Source organism: Herpailurus yagouaroundi, unplaced genomic scaffold, assembly GCF_014898765.1.
Source record: "Herpailurus yagouaroundi ecotype Mexico unplaced genomic scaffold, PumYag 198, whole genome shotgun sequence".
Taxonomy (NCBI): domain Eukaryota; kingdom Metazoa; phylum Chordata; class Mammalia; order Carnivora; family Felidae; genus Herpailurus; species Herpailurus yagouaroundi.
Window position 1 is genome coordinate 10,846,824 of NW_024412429.1, and position 25,291 is coordinate 10,872,114.

Here is a 25,291-nt window from a genome sequence, read left to right on the forward strand (position 1 = left end):
TTTTCTGTGTATATCACAACTTACAGACTGCTTTTCTAACTTTCACTAAAGTTTCCTTCTTTTCACAACAGCCAAGGAAGCCTTGAAGATGCCCGCTGAGCGGAGTTGGTGAGCGGGTGTGCTCTCTCACAACCGGGTGACTCACTGACCTGCCCTAGGTCAGCAACAAACTTCTTCCTGCCGCAGCTTCCTGGGGCTGACAGGGAACAGGGCAGACTTACTGTCACCTGGGACCTGAACTCCTAGGGCCTACTGAAATTAAGATCTTGGAAAACCATTAATGATATGTTGTGAAGGGAATCAAGCAAAACACAAAGTCTATATCCACCCTGACTACGTGCATGTATTGACAACGGCCGGAAGGGGCCAAATAAAACGTTTTTTTTAAAGTTTATTTATTTTGAGAGAGAGAGAGAGAAAGAACAAGCAGGACAGGGGCAGAGAGAGAGGGAGAGAGAGAATCCCAAGTAGGCTTCAGGATCTGTGCTGAGCCCAATGCGGGGTTCGATCCCGGGACTGTGAGATCATGACCTGAGCCGAAATCAAGAGTCGGATGCTTAACCGACTGAGCCAGCCAGGGGCCCCTGTTTTGGGTGTTCTAACATAGTTTCCCTAACAACAGAGATAGTTGGAATGTAAAATAACAAAGCAATGTAAGGCAAGGAAGCAATGTTATACTGGGAATATTGAATACTGAATATTATCATCTTTCAGAAAGAGATCTTCCAAGATAAGATAGTATGTTGATAACTCAATTTTCAAACCGTGAAATACTATAAACAGAAAGAAAGCGTTTTTCTGAGAAAAACCTGGTGAGAAACACCAGGTGAAAAGCCAAGAAGGTACTAAGGCCTCATAGAATCATCTAGCTTTGTTAGGCACACACTCAATGGCTGGAGAGGCTCAACGAACCCCAACAGAGCTCAATGGTTTGCTAAACAGACACAAATGTCTTCAGAAAATAAAACTTTATTTAACAGGAGGAGACCTGACTTTGTTGTTGTTTTACTAGAACCTCCTAGTGGGCATTCATCATCTCCACTTGGAAAATTCCTGATATTTTCAGAAGTGAGGAAACTCTGGGAATTGTGCCAGATTATCTCATTCTCTCTAAATTATCCATTAATGTCTAAGTTAAATAAACAAAACATAAAGAAGGTGCTAAATTCAAATGCCTTATTGCCAAAAGTGACTTAGAAAAAATATGTATCAGGTTAAAAACCTTGATAAAAGGATTCTACATGTACATGAAAAAACATACATCAATTTCCAAGAAGGCAGATGTAAACAGTGCATCTTGGCATAGTCTCATTTATTTTTCCACTCGTCTTATCTCCCCTCCCCCCTTTTAAAAGACTTTACTTTTAAGTAATCTCTACACCCAACGTGGGGCTAAACTCACAACCCCAAGATCAAGAGTTGCACGCTCCACGGACTGAGCCAGCCGGGTGCCCCCTTATCTTCCTTTTTGAAAGACATGCCCATTTCAGGCTTTGTTCTATCTTCTAAGAGTAAGACCAGTAATGACTGAAAAAATGAGAACTACTATTTATCAGATACAGCACTTTGGAGACAAACTGGGAGCAGGTGTAATGGGACGACATCCTTCTGAGTGGTGAGCACATTGTTAAGGGGGCACAATCAGAATTCAACATAATGAAACCCAAGTTTTAAATCAGAAACTTTTTGAGGACAAGGCCTGTGTCTATTTCTCAACGAGCATTTCAAACTACATCACAGAAACTAAGATTTACTCCTTCATTAATAACACACATATTAAGAGCATTTACCACAGTGTCTGATGCATGAATGCTTAATGAACACTTGCTATAATTATTCTTCCCATCATGATGGGCAACTGAAGGACTGTGGGTTTGCATTAACCTCACCAACCTGCCGGGTAACAAATAATGGGATCTTACAAGATGTTTATAATATGAAGACCTCGAAGGACTAACATATTAACAAAACCTCTACAGCCTACTGCGATGCATTTTTGAGAAACGTCGTTTACCTTGTGGTCCATACTGGCTCATCTGCGGACCATAAGTCCCACTTGAGTTACTCTGCTGAAAGCTACTGATTCCAGGATGCATCTGGCCTCCAGGAGAAGGATGAGGCGACATGGATGGTCCTGTCTGTTGAGGTCCATATTGAGACATCTGAGGGTTTCTTTGTGTGCCTGCCATAAAACCTAGGTGGGAAATAAATGGAAATATGTAAGTGTAGGTGACAAAACGGATATGGGATTGTGTGGAAGGTGGACAGGAAGAAGACTGGCACTGTGAGACTCCCCTAAAGAAACACCTAAAGGTATTTCAAACCCAAAGTGGGGGATCTGGAAGGGTCCCCTGGGGCTCCCCTAGTCCTAACTCGGAACACCCATTAGAGTTCCCGGGGACCCAGTGGATCGTGAACTAGGGAAAGGAGAAGAGGGAGGAAGGCCGAGCAAGCTTAACCTCTCTTGGAGATGAGGCCCCTACCAAAAGCCACAGGAACACCCAGGACCCTCTTATCCTGAGAGCCTTCCATTCCTGCCAGGCTGATCTCCGGGATGCATGTCTCCTGCCACCCAAACATCCTGCCCTTCTTCTCAAGGCCAGGCCAGTACCTTTCTCTCCTCTGCACGGAACTGTTCTGCCCCCCTGGTCTCCTGCGCAGCCACTGTTCACCTTGACTCCTAAGCGCTGCAGACCTGAACCCTGATTCAGACCACCGCTTACAGGTCCGCTGTGAACAACGGGCGGGTCTGAAGTGGATCCTGCTGTTTCAGAACCCTGACTTCCTCCCGTAAACCTGCCAATGGCAACGGCACTCACCCACTGTCCCCGCCAGGCGCCAGCCCCCCACCCGTTTCCTAGGTGTGCGCCCATCCTGTTGCCTCCGCTCCCCTCCATTTCTCCAGAAGCTTGGCCAGCGCTCATATCCCCCTCCCCCAACACTCATCTCCAAGCCTCTGCGCCACCCACCCCTGCTTTGTTCCTTTCGCCTCATTTTCACAAAGCTGCCAGAACCATCTCTCAGGAATAAAAAAAGAAATTAGAGCATATCTTTCCTGCATGAAAGCCCTCAAGGCTTTCCCGTGAGCCCGGGAACCAAATGCAAACCTCTGACCATGGCCTGCGGGCTCCTCTGTGGTCAGGCGTTCGGGTCTCACTCCGACCCCATTTCCTATGGCTCCGGGCAGCTAACGTCAACAAAGCATGGCTCCCGAGAATGTTCTCCCACCTGCCGATACCTTCTCCTCTCCAGGGCTCTTCCCCGGCTGCCCACCCTGATGCGGAACCACCCTGGCCATTTCTCACTCGTGTTTCTTCACGGCACTTGTCATAACCCGCAGTCGTTTCCCCGTATTTTCAACTCACTTAGCCTCTCTCCCCCTGTTAAAAATCGGCTCCATGAGGGCAAGGATCATGTCTGTCTCAGTGCTGCATCCAAAGTGCCAGCAGAGTCTGCCACATGGTGGGGAACTATTTATTGAATGGATGATTATTAAATTCCTCGTGCGCCCAACGGAGCGCAGAGCACAACAGAGTAGGTGCTCAGCAGGTAGCTATCCAAACGGATAAAGAAAATACATCTTTAAATTATGCAGGACCATAACGTCAAGGTACATCCAGTCATCAGCAATTCGGGCAAATATAAACAAGCACGTAGAATGAACTGTGAAAGACTCATTTAGACAGAGTAGCCCAAATCAAGACATGTATCTAAAAAAAAGCTAATACCGTCAAACTAACATACTAACAAAGGGCTGTCTGAATGACAGCTCCAGGAACCCAGGAGCTTGGGTTAGTCAGAGGTCTCATGTGTCAGGACAAGGCTCTAGTTTCCTGCAGAGTGCGCAGGCGGGAGTGGGGTGGGGGGTTGGGGGGAGGCACGGGAAGAACCCAGGACAGTAGCTTCTAGAGAGAGTCTACTGAGGCAGCTGGAGGGAAGACGATGCCCCGATCCAACACCAGCATAAACTTGGGGGGATAAATGAGGCAGGACATTTACCGAGGTCATGGTTTATATTTCAGCTAGGAAAAAAAAAAAAGATCTTTCAACATTGCTTCATCTTAAGAGACAGAATAAAAGTAAGAAGAGCTATCCCATTTATTTATAAAGATAAGTCTTATGAAATTGGGCTCAACTGGCAGCTCCTAGATATAAATCATCATAGAAAATGTTTGCTTTTTCAAATCTGAAAACAAACAGAAATCAGAGCACTAAAATTACTATAAATGATTGCATCTTAAGATGTTTCATGAAATATTTATCTAAGCTTTACTATAAAATTCTCAAGAGTTTCATATAGAGTCCTGTTTAATAAAAAATGTGTTTAAATTCCATACAGATTGTGTGGGTTTTTCTTTCTTTCAGAGAATGGCCGCTGTCTTCTTCATTAGTTCAAGAAAATAACACAGGTCCTTTTCTGGGGCATTAAATTTCACTTCAACCATGAAAGTGTCCATGCTGAAGGATTTAGGACCTCTGATAATATAGTACATCCTCAGGTTATTGCTGCCTCTGGGACACTTAATAGACTTAAGGTTTGTTCAAATGAGTTCTAAGAATTCTTACCCGGGCAAGTTATTTCTTTATTTCTGACTGTTTACTCAGTCCTTAAAAATATAGATGCCACATTCCACTTGAATTCCCTCACTCATCACTGGCATTTTGCAGAAAATCAAGTTTGCGAAAAGATTCCAAGAGACGAGGAACACTAAAACAAGTTCGAGCAGATCGTGTCACGACATCAAGTTCCACAACGCAGACACAAGGTCCTAGGGGTATGGAATCCACCTCCTTCCACAGAAATTAAAATTGGAAATCTATTTCTTTCTGTGGATGATTTGCAATGGCACCGCTTACAAAAGCGTCCTGAAATCTTATTTGAGGTTTTCGGAGAGACTCCTCTCTTTCCACGTGTTCCCCAAGATGACAGAAGAAGAAGGTGACATCACTTGCGTGTCTCCCTTCTTAGCTGTGGTCATCTAATGGCACTCAACTGGGAACACGAGGCTGAGACTACGGTCTCGTTTGCGTCACTAGCTCAGACTCTACTAGGAGAGACGGATACGTAAATAAACACATTGACAAGCGTATACTGATCGAACGAGCTTTGTGACCTTCAGCAAATCCTAATTTATCCAAGTCTCATCTTAAAATGAAGAAGGGGCTGCTGTAGGATCAACTGGGACAGCGTGTGAAAATGTTCTGTACTGTGAAATGCGATACAGACAAGGGATCTGATGATACTTTTCTGGTTTATAAAGTGCCACAAATATCTTTTAACTCCTGAACACCTCATATACGCAGATGTCCTTTCTAGCTAGAATGAACAAGCTCGTTTTTACGCATTTGTTTTTTATTTAAATGTGTGGAATCTATGTTACTCCAGTACTTGCGTAACTTTACAAACTCCAAATACGATAGGAAATTTTAAGACGGTATACAGTTGTCTCCCTTTACCTGCGGGCTTACGTTCCCAGACCCCCCAGGGGACGCCTGAAGCTGTGGATAGTGCCGAATCCTATGTATACGATGTTTTTTCCTATACAAACATACCTATGATAAAGTTTAATTTGTAAACTGGGCACAGTAAGAGATTAACAGCAATAACTAACATAAAATAGAACAATTTTAACAATACACTGTAATAAAACGTATGTGAACATGGCCTGTCTCTCAAAATACCGCACGGCACCCATGCTGCTCCTTTTTGGGATGATGTCAGGTGACACCGTACCTACACTAGGAGACGAAAGGAGGTGAAGGACGCAGGTGTCGTGACATGGCGTTAGGCTGCCACCGACCTTCTGGTCATCAGAAGGAGGACCATCCGCTTCTGGAGTGTGGCTGACTGCAGGCAGCTGAGACCCGGGCAAAGCAAAACCACTGATGAGAGGTGGGGGAGTTCCATATCCCCATCTCTTACCGCTGAGTTCCCCTTGCCAAGTGCAACTGGTTTTTAATGTATGCTTTCAGAGGCGTTTTATAATTTGTGTTTGATTCTGTATTTCTCTTGCCGTGAGGAAAGGTGAACATTTTGTTTAATAGCTGTTTTTAGTTCCTTTCCTAGAACTATTTATATCATTCGCCCACCTTTCTGTTAGTCACTCTGTCCTGACTATGGAGTATTTCATCTTGTGGATACAGCTCCTATTACGAAACAGTTGTGTGGCTCACCGAAGCTCTTGCACCCGCAATCCAGGGGAGACGGGGGCCTCCGCTGACATTAGACCACAGACTGTCTCAGCAGGAGAGCGAGACGATCGTCAGACTTGCATTTCTAGAGGCGACTGTGCTAGAACCTGCAGCATGAAGAAAGGGCTGCAGGGCAGAGAGGCTAGAACAGAAGCCCGGAGGCCAGTGACGAGGCAGGCAAAGTGACCCATAACAGAGAATCACAATTAAATGCCCGCAGCAGTCCTACCGGAAAGGCTTCCACTGTGCACAGAACTGTATTTTCAAAAGGCTACTGAGTATCACCGTCATCTAAACAAAATGATGAAAAATTTGAAGACAAAAGTTAGCTGAAAACGAGGAATTTCTTCCTTTCATCCTAAAGATAGAAACTCTGTGTGTCTACTATTTGTTTCCTCAACTGCAAATTAGGGACAATTGTGTCCACTGCATAGAGATGCTGTGGGGATTAAATGAGATAATGCGTGTGAAAAACTTACCACGGGTGCCCAGAATCGTGGGCTCTCGGTGATTACTAGCTGTTGCTATTATCACACATCCACAGAAGGGGATCAAGACAGGCAGCATGCGAGGCAGCAAGGACGCCGAGCTAGTGACAGTCCTGGCCCTTTCAGGTCTGCTGGGCAGAATACGGCAACTAACTTAACCTTTCTGGCCTCAGTTTTCTCACCTGTTAACTGCGGAGGAGGAGACGCCTAAGACTTGCAGGGGATACTTCTAGTTCTGGTTCTCAACTCTGGCTGAAAGCATTTTTTTTTTTTTCCTCTAGGAAAAATCTAATCAAGTTTGTAATTTCCATGTACATTTATTTGGGATATTTCTTGCTTTGTTTTGATTTTAACCTTTATTTTGGATGAAAGAAATGTTAAAATGTTTCCAAAAAATCAAATTCCAACCAAGGACTGTCTACCTATTTATGGTGACATATTTGATTGTATTTTTGCTTCTTTTAGCAAGTTATTACAAAACGGCAGCTTGCAACGTGGTTTGTGAATAGAAAAAGTGACAGCTGAGAGAATAAAGCTGGTTTTTAAAAAAGGTGTGAAGTTTTTCTAGTTAGAAGCCATCTGAATTTAGAAAACCAAACTTTCTAGTAAGGGAAATTTGGAAAGGATAAAATGCATTTCCTATATATTATCAAAATATATTTTATTATTAGATATACTATGGAATTGGATGTCCCAGGTAAATATCTAATGTGGGGAAACACAAACTTTAGAAATAAGTACTGGATGAGATTATTATTTACATTATATAAATTACTTATTGAAACATCACAGAAACTACACATGAAAATATAACTTGTACATTTTAGCCATACAATATACCCATAGGTTTATATAAATGAATTTAGTCTTTCTGAGTCCTTCATCACATGTGTATATAGTCACACACACTGGTACCACCACATTCCAAATGAAAAGAGACATACTTCTCACATGAAAACTCAGAGGTGCCCTTTCGGGAAAGAAAGAAAGAAAGAAGGAAGGAAGGAAGGAAGGAAGGAAGGAAGGAAGGAAGGAAGGAAGGAAGGAAGAAAAAGAAAGCAAGCAAGCAAAAGAGTAAAAGCTATACTCTCAAAGAAATGCAGTGTAATAGGAAACACACACACACACACACACACACACACACACACACACACACTCTAAACCACCCCAAAAACGCTATACGAAGGCATGACTATTCTTTCCAGGGATGCTGCGAGCCCTTCCTTCACTGTGTGAGCTCTGTTCTCAGCGATCACACTGGCCCCTCAACCGCAACAGCGCTACACAAACCTTCTCCCAGCGAGCTCCAATGTTACTCTGGTGCTCGCGGAAGGTGGTAAGGGTGAGAGAGCATTGAAAGAGAGTACAAGATGGGATCCCTGTCCTGGAAAAAACTTCAGATTTGGTTGGGGAGCAAATAAAACCTATCAGCAGGGAACGATCATCAAGTGAGCTTCCAAAGCCACTGGGGCAGGTGCTCGGCCACGTGCAAGGCGCTGGGGTGCAGGCAAGGAGGAGATAGAGTCTGCCCCCGTGAGGCTCACAGGCTAGTGGGAGACAGACATGCAACAAACAACTGGGCAAATGAAGAACTCAAGAAAAAGAGAAGTCCGGGTGCTATGAGGGTAGAAGAGGAGGACCCAGTTCAGACTGGGGAGCAGGAGAGTTTCCTTGAAAAAGTCCTATTCAGGTGGAGGCCTCAACGATGGGCAGGACTCACCACGTGACACCCAACAGAGAAACAGGCGTGACCAGCAAAGCGGACATCACAATGTACGTCCTTAGAAGCCCCGGTGCCTGCGTTCAGCTGACTCCTACGGACACTGGGGCACCTTCACCCAGTTAGTCCTTTTCCCTGGTTAAACATTTTACCCCTTGCTCGAAGTCCTTCCTGGCCCACCTCGTAACTGCAGCACCACCTCTCACGACGTCCAGCCCCCTCGGCCATCAACACCCATGTCCACGCTGTGTCCTTCTGCGTTTTCTTCCCTTCAGAAGAAAGAGATCTTTCACTCATACGCGAGGCCAGCGCCTTCTCTTATGCTCTGAATCCCATCCTTCCTCATTTCTTCAGGGATCTGTCAATCGTGTTTGTTCAGAAACTAGACCCTGACTCTTGATTGCTTAACAGAATGAAGTCCAAACTTATTAGGTCAGCACATGAGTCTTTCCAAATTTGGCCTGACCTATTTCTCCAGCCTCATCACGTCTACACGGTCATCATGGTGTCCCCACTTGGTTTTGATCATCCAGATACATTTTCTTCCCTGTAGGCATCAGGTTGCTTGAGACCTGCCAAGTCCTGGCATGTTCATTCACTTAACAAATATTTATTGACTACCTCTCATGTTCCAGACGACGTGCCATTCACTGTCAGTAACCGTTGACATTTAATGAACATATATTACGTGCTAATAGCTTTGTTCTTCATTAGCTCATTTAAACTTCAAAACAACTATGGAGACACTGAGGCTTACAAAGTTTAATTCATGAATTAAAACATTCTTAACCACAATCCACAGTTAAGAAATACTTTTTTTTGAAAAAATTTTTTAACGTTTATTTATTATTGAGAGAACAGGGGAGGGGCAGAGAGGCAGACACAGAATCTGAAGCAGGCTCCAGGCTCTGAGCTGTCAGCACAGAGCCCGACGCGGGGCTTGGACTCACAAACGGCAAGATCATGACCTGAGCTGAAGTTGGACGCTCAACCGACTGGGCCACCCAGGTGCCCCAAGAAATACATTTTATATCATGATCCGATGTGTGTATGTGAACATGTGTCTATATATTCACAAGCAGGATCACACATATACCATTTCACAAAACAATTTCTACCCTTCTTATGTGAAATGCACTCTGATATTTAAAACATTTATTTCAGTTAAAAAAAAAAACAAACTCACTAAATGGGAGGCACCGTGTGAAAACAAGATGCTCGACTGTGTCCTCTACTGAATATGCTGTTTTCACAGCGTGCCCACAAGGCCATTCACCTCCATGTAACAGACTCTAGTCCTTCCTGGCCCCGCCTCCTGCTATCTTTGACGGCATTCCTTGGCCTTCCAGAAAGCACCACTCACGTCAGCCAAGGTAGAGCGGTTACCACGGTGCCATTGCTACTGGCTGGAGCACCTGTTTCTCCCCCAGACTATGTACTGCGGCTTTATTTATTTATTTTTTTAATTTTTTTTCAACGTTTATTTATTTTTGGGACAGAGAGAGACAGAGCATGAACGGGGGAGGGGCAGAGAGAGAGGGAGACACAGAATCGGAAACAGGCTCCAGGCTCCGAGCCATCAGCCCAGAGCCCGACGCGGGGCTCGAACTCACGGACCGCGAGATCGTGACCCAGCTGAAGTCGGACGCTTAACCGGCTGCGCCACCGAGGCGCCCCGTGTACTGCGGCTTTAAAACACACTCTCTTCGCATCTGTCTCCTCAGCACCACGCGAGGTGCCTGGCACAGAATTGGAACCAAATACATGTTTTTTAATGAATAAGAAAACATCTTCATTCAGAGCCCCGCTTACTTTTACTTTACAAGAAAGAGCTTAATAAATGTTATGGTCTGGCTCCTTAATTCATAGTATATTTGAAGAATTGTTTCCAGGGGAAGGAAGTCAGCTCTCCCAGGAAGGAATTACAGACAGCTGAAAGCCCAACAGGCAGAAAGCCTGGTTTTCTCCCACCTGAAAACCTGACAAATGCATCCACTCTCTCCATCTCCAGTGTCACTGCAAAGTCAAACTGTGGTTTTGCCACATATGGTTAGGTGCCTTTAGGCCAGCAGTTAGTGAGAAGCTAAGCCTCAGTTTCCATTTCTGAGACGTGTGGATGACAGGTGAGCCTACACTCTAAGGTGAGATGAGACAATGTTTTGTGTAGCAAGCAGCTAGTGCCTTCACACAGCACAGAGGCTCAACAATGTGATGGTTATTATTATTCGTATTATTTTTAATACAACCCACAATTTATTTCCTGTCTGAATGCCTCCAGGTTTCCAAACTAGCTTCCTTTTGCCAGGCTCCCCTAAAAACCATTCATCACGGTGGAGCCAAAGAGTGCTGCAAGTCCCTGGACCGTGGTTAATTCACCGAGGTGACAAGTGCCATACCCTGTGAGCCTCCCGGCAAACAGCCTGCCGCCCCTCCCCAGGCAGCATACAGCTCTGTGTTGTTGTGCTGGGCCTGCTTGCTCTATGCCTTCTCCAACAAAGCCAGTTAGAGCTGATGGGTTGCTTTCCTCACCCAGTTGACTATCCAGAAAGCATTGCCCTTTTCCAGAGAGCTAGTTCCAGAAATAATTGGCCAGCCATGTTATTTGGCTCAGAAAAGCTACGCTTGTCAGTTTCAGGCCACTCAACAGAGAGCTACAGTACTGATTAGCTCTGAGTGCCATTAGACTCAGCGTACATCCTTCCTGATCTGGCAGATTCCCTGGAGTGTGCCTTTTAAACGAGAGAGACAGAGACAGAGACAGAGAGAGAGAGAGAGAGAGAGAAGGAGGGAGGAAGGGAGGGAGACGGAGAGATGGGTGAAAAGATACAGAGAAATGGACTGAAATATCAAGATTCCTGTCAAGTGCCTGAATTGATTCTCAAGGTAAAGGGCCAGGATCTTGCCTTGTTTACCACTGGATTATAAGCACCTATGACCAATGACTAACTTGATAAACATCTGTGCAAACCATTAGGTTTTGTGTGTGTGTGGGGGGGGGGGCGGGTGGTTAAAGAAGATGACAATTCTCTTGCTACTTACAAGGAAGAGCACCCAAGACTTCTGGCCAGGGGGAGTATGACTTGCTCTTCTGGTGGGAGCCTATCAAAGAGCCCTGAAGCTCGTGTGAGAAAAGCCTGATCTTAGCCGGGCTCGTTCCCACCACCTAGTAAGATGGAGCGTTTATTCCAAAGGCACATTTGCATTAATTTAGGTATCTAATTACAATTTGGTAATTTTTTGAATGTCATATTCTATGTATCCAATAGCTACAGATGGGAATGGAGGTAGGGTTGCCAGAATCTTACCTGGAGTCACTTAGTCTGCATGTTAAGGATTGTTTTCTTTAGGGCCATTCTTCTATATTTATATTAGTATCAATGGAAAATTCCAAGACAATCTATTCTTGTTACATGGCAACGTAAGTAATGTTAAGTCTAGGGAAAAATGCTGCTGGTCTCTATATTATAGAGACCAATATTAGAGACGAAGCCAGAGAGTTGTTTTTCCCTTCTCCATTAAAAAAAAAAAAAAAAATCCCCTCAATGCTACCTTAGAAAATGGGTCTAATAGAGAATTAGCATTTCTAAAATGTTTCTTTGTATTATTATTAGGTTCAGTGAGTTTTCAGGACCTTTCGAATTTTTTCTTCAGCATTGTACTATCTGTGGTTTATTAAGTGGATATTTTTCTTGGTTTTACAGACAGCACGTTATAGAATTGTCTAATTTGTAAAAAAGAAATTGTCTTACAGGAAAGATCCAGCGTTACTATCTAAACCTTTGTGTACCAAAAAAATGAAAAGAAACTGATCCACACCACCATTCTAAACAAGTCACATTTTCCATATTGGACATGAGATGAAGACAGAATATTGTTTATGTGGTAGGAGTAAGGAAAAACTCTTGGTTGGGCAAGACGGAGATAAAGCTTATCTTTACAAGGACTTCAAAAGTTCTCAAAAGTAGGACGGAGTTCTATTTCATTTAAAAAATAAACTGGCCACAAGGCACGTGTAGGGAAGATGATACAGAGGGAACTGGAGCAGAGAGCTCCATGAATCCAAACAGGCCACGGTGGGTCGTCACCACTCTGAAACAGTCACCGATGAGCTAAAGTACCTTCTGACGAAAACGCACGCCTAAGCTGAAGAGTGTACAAAATTGATTCAGAAACAAAGCCAAAGAGGGGCGCCTGGGTGGCGCAGTCGGTTAAGCGTCCGACTTCAGCCAGGTCACGATCTCGCGGTCCGGGAGTTCGAGCCCCGCGTCGGGCTCTGGGCTGATGGCTCAGAGCCTGGAGCCTGTTTCCGATTCTGTGTCTCCCTCTCTCTCTGCCCCTCCCCCGTTCATGCTCTGTCTCTCTCTGTCCCAAAGATAAATAAAGGTTGAAAAAAAAAAAAAAAAAAAAAGAAACAAAGCCAAAGAAACAGTCAAGCAAAAATGGGAAATTTCAGGATATTAAATCGGGAGGTACTTTTCCTCTTCACGCAGCCCGACAAATTCTGCAACACTGAGCGTCAGAGACTTTAAATCCTGCCGGGAAACTGAGTCAGACACAAAGCTCAAACCACGGCTCATCCGAGCCACGAAAGAGGAAAACGGCGAAGGCAGAGCGAGTGTGTCCAGGCTGATGCGGGACAGCAAGGGAGCCCGGAACCAATTACACGACAACGCGACTTCTTCCTCAGAGGTGCCTCTTTCGCTGGCACAAAGCTCTAGCACCGTCAGGACACCAGCGGGACACTGAGGTTCCATGAGCCACCAAAAAGCGAGGCACGTTTTTCCTCTGGCACACGGACAATTTGTTTTCATGTTGGCATCTGTGCCTCGTTTCTTCAAGCCAGTTTGATAAAAGATGTTTCCCCACATGTGTGAAATAACGGTCACACGCTGCACCACCTCAGCCGAGAGTCTCCCGCCTATAAAGGCAGACAGGGCGATGTCTCATCGCAAATAGGTGTTGGAGTCCCATTTGGAGAGAAAAATAGATTTTAAAGAATATTCTTGTTACATTTTAACATCTCCAGTGTTCATTCGCCTGCCCGCTCCTGGGCACGACGTGAACTGCTCTGAGGAAGACAGAAACTAATGACCCGTTCGAGGCGGGAACCCAGGCCCCCCGGTGCTGTCCCCGCTGTGCTCTCAGGTTAACCGGCAGGGCCGGTCCCTCTGCCTTCCCTGCACCGTGGTGCCCTATATTCAGAGGCACAGACGCGAGCATCTAAGTTCTCCCCGTCCGCCCCCACAGAACCCTCTCGCCTACTGACATCATCTATCACCGGCAAATGAGAGTCCGGGGAAGCATCAGACTGATTACCCCGATGGTAGGTGGGGGCAAAATATCTGGCCTTTCCTTACACAAATCTTCCCGGTGTTAGCTGCAAAAGTCCGCTTCGGTGCTGAGAGCAGAGACAATTTTATGCGTGTTACTATGCGCTGGAAGGAGCAGAGGAGCCACTTTTTAAGGCTTTCAACTTCAGGCCAGGTCTCCCCTGAGTCATTTGTGCCTGATGCTTATGCTTCTTATTAGTATTTGCACAAGGCTTCGCAATTTATAACCTTCAGGTACAAGGCCGCGTCTGATCCACGCGACAAACCCACAGGACACTCTGATCCTCGCTTCACATAGGAGGAAGCAGAGATTTAATTAATTGTCGCAGGTCACAAAAGTAGTTAGTGGTAAACCCTGCACCCAAACTCAGGTTTTTCGGTTCCAAACTCCCTGAAGATTCAACTGAGGAAAAGCACATACTACGTAAGCACTGGAGTGAGGAGACTGAACAAGGCCACGCGGTCTGCACAGGCACAGAGCTCTGGCTGGGGAGATTCCACTGATGACCTGGCAGTGGGTCCCGAGCACGGCCAGGCTGCACTAGGAGGGTGCCTGGCTGTGGGGACGCCGCTGTGACAGGTGATGCTTCATTCATTTGTTCACGTAGCAAATCTGGCCTCAAAGACCTACCAGCTGCCAGGCTATGGAGGACCTGATAGGTCAGTAAAGATGGACAAGGGGGCCCCATGTTGAGGTGGGGTTGGGGTTCAGATGTGAGTGGCAAAAGTGACAATGAGAAGAGATTATATCAAGATCCTGAATGAGGTTCAGCTGGCTGGGGATGAGAGGCAGCGGGGTGATGAGGGGTAAGGCCAGAGGCTGGTGCGGGGTAAGTGGCCCCATAACCACGCACCTCAGCACAGCCTCCCTCCGAGGCAAAGCGGGAATCTCGGGCTCTTATGAAGGGCAGGATTAATCTAACCAGACCCCTGGAAAGACCATTCTGGATTCAGCACGGAAAGGGGACTGGGAACACAGCTGAGACAGGAAAGACATCTGCGAGGCTGGTGAAGGTGAAGTTAAAAGTTCCTGGGTAGCCAGGACCCCATTAACGACAGTGGATACCAAGAAAAGGGGATGCGTGGCTAACACCGCAGGGGTAGAGTTCACGGAACATGATGACTAGCACAGGCCAGATGGGAGAGAAAAAGCCATCAAGGATGCCTTCCAGCTTTCTGGTTTGGGAAACTAGGCAGACAGGGGTCTTTCCCCGAGGTACGGACCCCTAAGGCACAGGACAAATCACGTTACTATAAATAAGTGCATGCAATACACAATGTTGAATTTACCTAAGATCCAGGTATTCTCAGATACTTCCCGTGAAGAATAATGAGCCAATTACAAATGAGGGTTGACTATTAAAAGCAAGCTTCACTTGGCAATTCAAAAAAAATTACTGCATAAACCAAAAGTGACAAAACTATGCATCTTTAAAAATATTCTAAAATTTAGACTGATTCCTCAGTCAATAATAATAGACTTTTATTATATGTGATATTTGTTTTCTCAGTTTTTTGGTGAACAAACCTCTGGAGAGCGGACTTAATAGCAATGTAACAATAACCCTAATACAAGTCCTATGTTGTTATTTCCTGCACTAGACTAAGCTTTGGTTTGGACCACAATTCAGCCCAGAGGCAGAGCTCTGAGGCTGAGGAAATTATAAACAGCTTCCTAGATATTCTCTCTTGTATCTGACTTCCCATTTGACTTTATTTTCGTCTGTCACGGATTATAAAAAAAGGGTCCTCAATTAAGAGCGGAGTCTGAATTCACTGCATCTGGTGGTGGGGGCAGGTTATCACTAATGCTTTAACACGTTGAGCTGCTATACTTACACAGCAATACATCTGGAAAGTGATCTACTTTCTTCTCTTTTTGCTAATAACCTCATGTTGAAAGCCAGCATCATTTTATGTTTAGCGTGCTCACAAATGGTAAGAACACCTTTATATACAAGGGTAATTGGAAAGGTAGAGTAAGAGAACATTTTCTGACTACCAACACCACCCTATGAAACATTTCAGAATGTGCAGATTTACTGTCATATTGAGAACTGAGAATCCAATAGAAAGAGGAACAAAATAGTTTCTGTAGTCACAAAACCAGAAAAAAAAAAAAATCTCTAATCCTATTTCCAACTCCTTAACAGGTATCTTGGTGGTCTCCATTTTTGAGCTAACTTGTTAATCTGTTCCTGACAGTTAAGAAGGTGGATCAATTAAGATATTCAAAACCATTAAAAAACTTGAAAACTACCTGCCATATAAATATCACCATGAAATCAGCTAGTAGCATTAAAAACTTCTCAAAATTTTTACTTATTTCCATCTAAATACTCCTAAGGTATAAAGAGACTGGTTGGGGTAGGGTGGGGGTGGCTTCTGGGCAACTCATTTCACACCAGACTCCAGGTGTGAGGATTTCAGCTTGGCCTGAAGTCCTGTCTGGACTGTCAGAGAAATACGTCCAGGAAGGACGGGGGAGCAGAAGCGGTAGCTTTAATCTGGTGCAAGATCTAAATGCCCACTATGTTTCAAGACCGAGAAATAGCCTACGCCGTAGCAGATGACCTTTAATGGTAAAATTGAGAGAAGACTTATTAACATGGTAGGCTTTCTTAATTTAAGAACATGTTATATTTTGTTCTTTGGTTGTTCTGTGCTCTGAAACAATTTGAAACTTCGGAATTGGTGTGACGGCTGAATTATTTTCTGCTGTCCGGCTCGATCTTTGTTAAACATCTATTATACATGAAGCTCTGTCACAGACATAGGGAATCAGAGTGTGAACAAGATTCAGTCCTGGCCCCTCAAGAGCTCAGTTTAATTTATAGTAAGACACTCGATTTATTTTAAGAGATCTCTTTTTTTGCCCTTGGCATTTAAAAGTAAAAGAAAGATTTGCCCTAAGCAAATAGAATGTGCCTAGAAATTCGATGAGGGATTCTATTAGGACTTTAAAAAGAAGCTAAAATATATCACGAAAGAGTGAGAATAAAATTATACAAGGCAATTAACATTTGGGATTAATAACAGAAGAAAAAATATGAGACTAATGAAGACATGTTCTATTCAATCTAGAGAAAATAGGTTAAGTTTGAAACTTCATACTTCGGAAGTATACAAATTCTGATTCACCTTTTCAGGGTAGGCGCACAAGAACGTCTCAATGTCCAATCTCGCCTGTTTGCTACACGCTTTCTCTAGATAATGGCACTGTTTATATTTATGCTTCTATTTATAAGAATGGAGCTAATGGCAAATATCACTGTGAATATCAGACTCCAAAGACGGGGAATTTTGTGAATCTTGTGATTCCAAAAGCGGGGCCAAAATGGCAAAGTTTTGCTATTTTCTCCTCGTCCTGCAACCGTGGGGTGAACCCGCATCTGGCCTAGCTGCTCTCATCTGCTGTTGCTGGTAAGAGTAAGAGCCAATTCTCCATCACGTACAGTCAGCTGGTACATTTGGACGACAACTCTGCTTAATCAGTGGGGGGAGAGAGAGAGAGAGAGAGAGAGAGAGAGAGAGAGAGAGAAAAGGTTGTCGTGTGGGTGGACAAGAAAGAAGGCGGGGTGAGGGGGCGCTGCTATTCAATAATTCTGGAAGATTTCACCCAGGATACCTTCCATGCAGATCTGACGGTCACAGGACGGTGCCAAAGAACCGCCTCCAGTGACAGAATACATTTGCTAGCACATCACAGTCCTGCCGAAGCATCAACTCTGCTTGTAATTCACGTCCAAAAGGGAAAGTATGTAGTGGTTCTGCTTTCAGCACATCGCAAGGACTAATTAAATCCTCATTACTACCTTCTAATTATTCAAATACTATGGGATTACACTGAGGAAGTCCCTGCTGGCGCGCCAGATGAAAAGGGTTAAATAATGTACGTTGATTCGGAGAACCCGGATCTGGTGCAGACCTTCAGAAAACCACCAGCATTAACATGAATATTTAATTAGACACCACTGTGAAAATTAAAAGGGAATTCAATTAAAAGGTTTTCAAAAAATTAATTCTGACCTCTCTACATCTGTCCAAATAAATAAGCCTTCTTGAAACGTTTTCACCTAATTGCTAATCCAATAACTAGAAGGGCATTTGCTAGTTTCATTAAGCTTAACATTTTACGGGGGTTAAAAATGCAATCATTCTAATGTTAATAATAATTATACTTATTTATCTACTCAGATGACTGAGTAGATATTCCCTCCAAGCCCTCTTGGAAAACAGGGCAACATATGAAGATTTCCTGTTGCTCTTTTCAAATTTTAAGATCTACAAGTTAAAGATTATACAATGAGGATGAAACTAATCTAAACTTGTCAGCTACAATTTTCTCGTAACACTTATTTTAGTATTTTAGTGTTATCTGAACTCTTCCTCCAATGCCTTAGGTACTATAATTTATACTGCTTGATTTTTTTTTTTTTGGGGGGGTGAAGTGCTTTAATAGCAATTCTGTATGTTGTTAAAGGAGAACTACAGAGAGATTTGATTTAAGATAAAAACCAGCGGCAAACGTGTTACGGAATACTGAACTGAAGTTTTGACCTTTCTTCTTTTAAACTTCTGTCAACAATGAAGAAGTGAAGACCAAAGAATTGGAACTAATTTTCTTTATTCGGTTAGTGGGAAGTTCTAGCACCACACAGAGTGCAAACAGGAGAGTGCTGAGCCAAGTGCTGTAGAAGAGAGCAGCTAAGAACGTGCAGGAGACAGTACCGCGGAGAGTAAAGAGGCCAATAAATATGTAAAACGTCTCCCTTCTTTTTGTATCTGACAATGGCCATGTCTGTGTTTTCTTGGTGTTTTCTATACACCTTTTACAGATAGAAAATATAAAACTGTGGAAACCCAGGCATGTTTGCCTACATATAATGTGGGGAAATGGATTTGTGACTGTTGTCCTTAGACAAACTTAACACCAGCAGCCCCAGGTCAGGCGGCACGGAACTGGAGGTGGGGGTAGGGCACTATAGGGCCATGGGACCACCGTGCTGGGCCTCCGGGCAGCATACCGACTCTGAACCCAACTTTGGGAAGAGGACATCGAATTGCAGACACCAGTGTTAGTCAGATCCCAGGACAGCCTCAGGTTGTCAGCAAAATATTCCTCAACAAGAGTATATATATATTGATAAATGTTCTTCCTGAACAGGAATCGAAGGACCGAGGAGGAAGGAATGAGGGCCGGGCAAGGGTTCAGCTTCCCAAGCCTGGAGGGAGGCAGGCTCCAGGGTAGAATATCAGTACTGCTGTCCTTCATGATGAGGACTCTGGGGAATACCCAGAAAACCACACCTCCAAATAGAAGCAGGCTGCAGTTCCTGCTTTGTGCAATTGTCTCCAGGCAAGTATGTTTCTAGATTCTTTGCATGAAAGAAAATCTATCTCCTGTGGGGAAATTAAAGAAGGTGTGTGTAACTGGAATCTTACTCTCTTATCTTATTAAAACAAAGTAAAAGTGTAATAGGAATTGCTCAACTTGGCTATTTTAGTACTCAGCAGTATAGACACTATGTTCTTGTCTCTATCAAGGTCCACGGGTTCTTAGAGAGGACACATTTTTTTAATAGGATGCTAACTCACCAAAATACTTTTCTCCTCTCTGCTTCTTTCATCACTTCCCTGAGTGGGGGTAGGGGAGGATATATCAATTGTAAAAGTATAAACGAAGTTAAATTACTTTTCAGCACATGGGAATCAACACTGGGTAATTTTCTAGCAAGTGTTTTCTCAGATCTACTTTGCACTGCATATACTGTTGGTACACGCCCCCAAAGATGATAAAACAGACAAGGAAAATATTATTGTATCAAAGCATTACAATGACTGTCATTTGCCATTAAAACACCTGACCAAATGTCATTAAAAGCTAACAGTTCTTCCTAGATTTTAACAAATAACAGAGGCTTAAAAAACCAATCCTTGCTATCCAGTTTTGGAGGAAATTGACCTCATGAATGGCAAAAAATCATTTATCAGTCATTTGGAAATATAAGGGTTTCCTGGTTAGGGGGCTGTCCAACCGACAGAAGGCACACCAGGGACACACATAACATCTTTCAGAGAAAGTTTGGGGAACGTGTTCATAACAATATACAAACTATAAAATTTATATTTGCTATTTGAAGGAAATGGTCATTATAACAACCCAGATTGTATGTATCCATTATCAGTTACCAAAGCCACACTGCATATAATGAAGATAATCAGGAAGGAAAAAATAACAAACATACCTAAAATAGTGGTTTTTATATAGTGACACCAGAAGAAAACTCTAGATTTTGCTTGCCAACGTATTTAAGTTAAAAGTTTAATTTAGCTGCATTTCCTCATTCTATCGTTGTTCACATTTGCTTCTCTACATTTTCAAACGTCTTAAACACATATCAGTTGGAAGAGGGTGGGGAACATATTGGTGGAGGATCTAGGAGGGTTTCTCTTTTAGTTCTTAGCAATAAAGGTTGGGATTGTAGGGCTTCCAAATTACCCTCTAATGCTTGCTGAAGCAGCAGAATTCTCCCAGTGGGAATGATGTTACAGGGTTATGTGAGGATTAAATGAAATAACAAATACCTTCATCTGGGCTCTGGGTCTGGCCTGAGCAGGTTTTCAGTGCAGGGTAATTTCTTTCATCCTTTTTTCCCCTCCATTTCCCTGAGTCGGCAATGCAACACAGATGTAACCCAAGGCCAAGTAAAGGAGTTTGGAGAGAATTCCCCCTTGCAAGGTGCTAGTATGCTGTCCACGAACTTTGAACGGTCTTCCAGATGACCAGAGACACGAGGCGTTAATGCAGAAAAAGGATGTGAGGTATAGGACTGGTTTGTAGGAAGTTACAGTGGAAAGTTTAGAGAAACAAATGCACACACCACTTCACTGTTAAAACATATCATAGTATCATTACAAGGCAGTGGTTCTCCAAGTACGGTCTTCAGATCGGCAACGCTGGCAACAGCTGGGCATTTGTCCAAAAGGCAGATCTGAGGTGGCCCTCCTCAAGCCTACGAAATCAGCAATCTGGGGGTGTGGCCGGGTTATCTGTTTTAAGCAGTTCCCCAGGTAATTTTCATACACCCTAAAGTTTGAAAACCATTAACTATTCCATTATTAAGGTAGACTGTAGTGTCTTCATAAGGGAATTAAAGTATTAGTTCTACATTAAATTATAATAAAGTTAACTATGTCGAGACATTAAAAAATAAAAATTTCACTTTATTCCTACTAAATATTCATTTCAACACAAATGATGTGTAGCTAAGGCTAACCCATCTTTTCATGGGCATTACTTTCTAAATCTTTTTTTTTTTTTTTTCAACTTTTATTTATTTTTGGGACAGAGAGAGACAGAGCATGAACGGGGGAGGGGCAGAGAGAGAGGGAGACACAGACTCGGAAACAGGCTCCAGGCTCTGAGCCATCAGCCCAGAGCCTGACGCGGGGCTCGAACCCACGGACCGCGAGATCGTGACCTGGCTGAAGTCGGACGCTTAACCGACTGCGCCACCCAGGCGCCCCGGGCATTACTTTCTAAATAATGGGGTGCTAAGTTATTAAACATGTAAAGTAACTAAAACCTTACAATTCCAATTAGAAGCAAATCATCATCTGTACAGCTCATATAGAAATAATTATAAACATGTGGGGTCAGGAACCTTTAAATAGCCGCTACCAAGCTCGCAACTTCTGTCTTCTGGGGGAGCGTGAGGGAGGAGGAGAGAGAACGAAAGTGGCGGCTCCACGGGCCAGATGGGCAAGCCTGGACTCACAGGCAGTGGAAGGGACCTGGCAGGGTGCCAGATGGTGCTATGGGCTTGTAGACTCTGGTCTACACCAATCTGGATTAAGATCACCACCACCAAAAGTAGCTTTACCACAGAAGGAGGGAAAGCAGACGAAGATACACACACGAAGACCAAAGGCCTCAACCCAGTCAATAGTAGATGGGGTCAGCATGCATAAGTGAGCGAAAGGTCAAAGAGTTCGCGGATGGGGGACAACCTGAAAAGTTCAGGGCTTTGGGAAAAGCCCGTGGTCTTTTTTCTGGTTCCGGCACTAATGAGCCTCTGAGAATGAGGAATTCCTACGGAACCTCTCGGGTCCTCAGTTTCTTTGTTTGTAAATTGAGGTGACCGGACTCTACAGTCTCTCAGGTTGGCTCTAGTACTAAGATCCTACAATTTTATACTATAAGGTCTTACCAGGTGTATACATTTTTACTGTTGAAGTATCAGGGGACAAATACTGATCAAAACAGCTAAATGGACACACACTCTAACATTATACTTCATCAGGACCGATATCCAAATTGCATCAGTAACAGTCCCCTTTACACAGCTAGATCAACTGTCAGGCGAGAGTCACGTATAAACTATGCTTCACGATGCTGTGTGGACATATATAGCCTTTGGGTCTTGAACTGTGCTGGGTAAAACTTCACCTAATCTGCAAGAAAGCATCCTTCTTTGTTGTTACATGTATGTTATTTCGTTCATCAGAGGAGGAAACATAACATCCTTTAAAAATCACTCATAAGGAAACGTACAGGTGACCAAATTCATATAAGCCTCGTATACTCCAAACACAAAGATACGTAAGACATGAACTGAAGACTAACCTCTTTCCTGTGGCATTGGTGACTGGCTCAAGGCAGGATGGGAACTGGATTCTGACTGGCTCCCAGGTGGCTGAGGAGGCATCTGACTGCCTGCAAAACACAGGAAGGGGAGTGGGGACGGGGAGCCCTCTACATTAATGCTGCAATTGCGCAAAACCAAGACAAGTACATTTATTTCATCTTAATGATCACAAAAGGTGTGGCCCCGCAGAGAAAAAGACACGGCTCAAAAAAGTGTGCTATTTTGCCCTTTTCTGGTAAAACGGAGAAGAAACATGGATAATCATATTTACCAGACGATCTCTTGAGAAGTTTAATTTCCTACTGAATGAGTTCCCAACCTCACAAATACATTAGTAGTCAAAATCTGACATATACCTACTTAATGCATTTCATGAAGTCCAAGACTCATGAACTAAACTCAGCCTCTTGAGTTTAAACTAGTCTGTAAGTGGTGAGGCATGCATAGTGGCCAACAATTTTTTTGTTGGTAATATTTATTCGAAGTAAAACTACCAACCAATTTCTTAAAATATCTTTGTAATTAATCAGAGATTTAACATAAACATAGGAGACATCCATTCAAAAACGTAAAACATACTACTATAGAATGTAGTATACATTAGCACTAAAGAAGAAAATATTATTCTGCACCTGTTTTGATCTTTATTGCTAATAAAGCAACAGCATCTAGTTAACATCTATTTGACTTCCATTGATTTAATGGGTGCTCAGTTTGTCTTTTCAAACTATAATGGAAGCTCCTTGAGACAGGAATCATGCCTTTTACTCCCTTAATCCCTGCATTACCATAGCAAATATTAATAAATCTTTGTTATTTAATGGTCCTTAATCTGAGAATACGCATTAAAGGGAAAAAAACTTACTATTTTTATCAATTAAAGAGAGGCAATGGATCATGTGAGGCGCAAGGAGAAAGGATTTTGAAATTTAAGAATCATCAGAGGTACTTGAGATCTCAACTCACTTTCTGGTTCAGAGGTTTAGAAACACTTCAACTAAAAATGTTAGCGGATAAAGAAGGCAGTTGCATTTAACACACTCTTCCAGGTGCTAGCTCTCATGGCATGAAGACCCTGCTATTTTCTCTTCTCACTTCTCCCTTTGCTAGAATAAACTGAAAGACTGAAATATACAGGTATACATACCTACACAATACACACATGCAGGCATACACAGATTTCCCCCACATAACCCTCAGGTACTAGAGTCTATGATTATGCTAGGTCAAGCTAACTGCTTTGACATCACGGGACCTACTTTTCTACAGTTTTGTGTATTGCTAAGAGAATCACAACGGAGTAGAGAAGGAAATTAACGTATCGAAGATTACCACCAATTCACCCGGTGAAGGTCATGCCGCAGAGTCTGGTGTTTGACGCTGAACATCCGCCCTCTCGTATTTCTAACCAATGGCATCTCTGTTAGGCCAGGCAGCCTGACTGCAGACCAGAAAGAGCATGATCCCCAGGGTCTCTCAGGACTGTCACTCATTACTAATTCTAATAATGGTTGTATCTGTGACAGCCAGAGAGGCAGGAAGGTGATTTTCCATTTAGATAATACGTACATATAGTCGTTAAAATAGAACTACAAGAAAAACCCCGACATTGTTTTCGGGAGTTTAGGCTTCTCACTTTTTAGAAAAGAATGTAAAACCTATGAATGTATATCTGAGTGCTCCTGGGTTCAAATGCCATTCTCATTCTCAGATGAAATGAGAACCAAGACCCGAATTCACGGACGTTGAGAAACCTTGCGCTGTGAAACCCCTAGGAGTAAGCTCTTAGGTTACAGCCACACCTAGTGCATAAAAATCCTACACACACACAGTACAGCATCTATTCAGTTAGATGCTTAAACGTAAAGTAGAAAATACTTAAACGTAAAGTAGAAAAGACAACATTCTGGATGAAAACAATTTCAAGGGTAAACGCTGGTCATCAACTCCGCTGCAGACACACAAAAGTTGCTGTGTCCACTCAGGGTCATGTGTTTCCTATGAAACACCCTCAGGCCCCCAATGTGCAGCCCAGTTAGAAATTGAAAGCATGCTGCAGCCAAATCCTGACTTTTTAAAATGTCACTGGGGAATCAGCTGCACTAAGACAGTAAGTGCTTACATTACAATGATTGTTTCTGTAGGACAGACCGAATTCATGGACTCATGACAGCAAAACAAACAGTAATTCTAGGTTAATACAGGCCACCGCTACTGACACTATGCATGCCCAAGGCACTGCTCTCATGTACGATATTTCAAGTAAGAATAAAAGAGGCTTTATAAGAAACCCATCTCATGAATTCAAAAAATACTTTCAAGCAGCGCTACTGCCGGTCTGGTGCAATTCTAAGACAGATAACTCTTCACGGCAATGAGAAAATTTATTATTAAATCCATTCTTTAAAGAAATAAACAAGAGCCTTTTCGTGGTAAAGACAGATTTGAGCCAACGGCTTTAAATTCTCCACGTGCTTCTGTCCCCTTATCTTTCCACCAACAGTTTCATAGCTACTTGGGAAGAACTTCATCCTTCACATGCACAGGTAGAAGCACAGTCATGGCAGATGATGAATCAGAAAGTACGCTTGAAAATATGTTTGAGAAATACAATGTCCATGGTTCATATGAAGAAGACAATTCAGAGCCCTCTGAACCAGATGAATTACGTAAACACCCTCAAAACTATAGATTTTTATAGCACATATGGCTCTCGTAAGTAAAACCTTTCAAACAAAATTTGGTAATTATTTTAAGAGAATATTGCCATGCAGAGTGAACAAACTTTATGAGTAGGCTTTAACATTGAAACGGAGTTTCTAAAGAAAGCCCTGCTTTCCTCTTGTCTATGTCTATAATGGTACAAGCACAGTGGAGAAAACATTACAACTGGAAAAAACTATGCTGAGT

The 25,291-nt window shown here is 43.3% G+C and overlaps 1 protein-coding gene across 11 annotated transcripts in view; it reads right to left on the bottom strand.

Annotated features, from left to right (window-relative positions):
- Positions 1–25,291, bottom strand: part of ARID1B (AT-rich interaction domain 1B) — a 457,423-nt gene that overhangs the window by 72,100 nt on the left and 360,032 nt on the right. For 9 of the 11 annotated variants that reach the window (XM_040448795.1, XM_040448794.1, XM_040448793.1 and 6 more), the window contains 2 exons: positions 22,360–22,449; positions 2,015–2,194 (listed from right to left, as the gene is read on the bottom strand). In XM_040448795.1, coding sequence (XP_040304729.1) covers positions 2,015–2,194; positions 22,360–22,449 — 270 coding nt within the window. The remainder of the gene's footprint in view (positions 1–2,014; positions 2,195–22,359; positions 22,450–25,291) is intronic. The other 2 variants (XM_040448792.1, XM_040448787.1) reach the window with 1 other exon arrangement.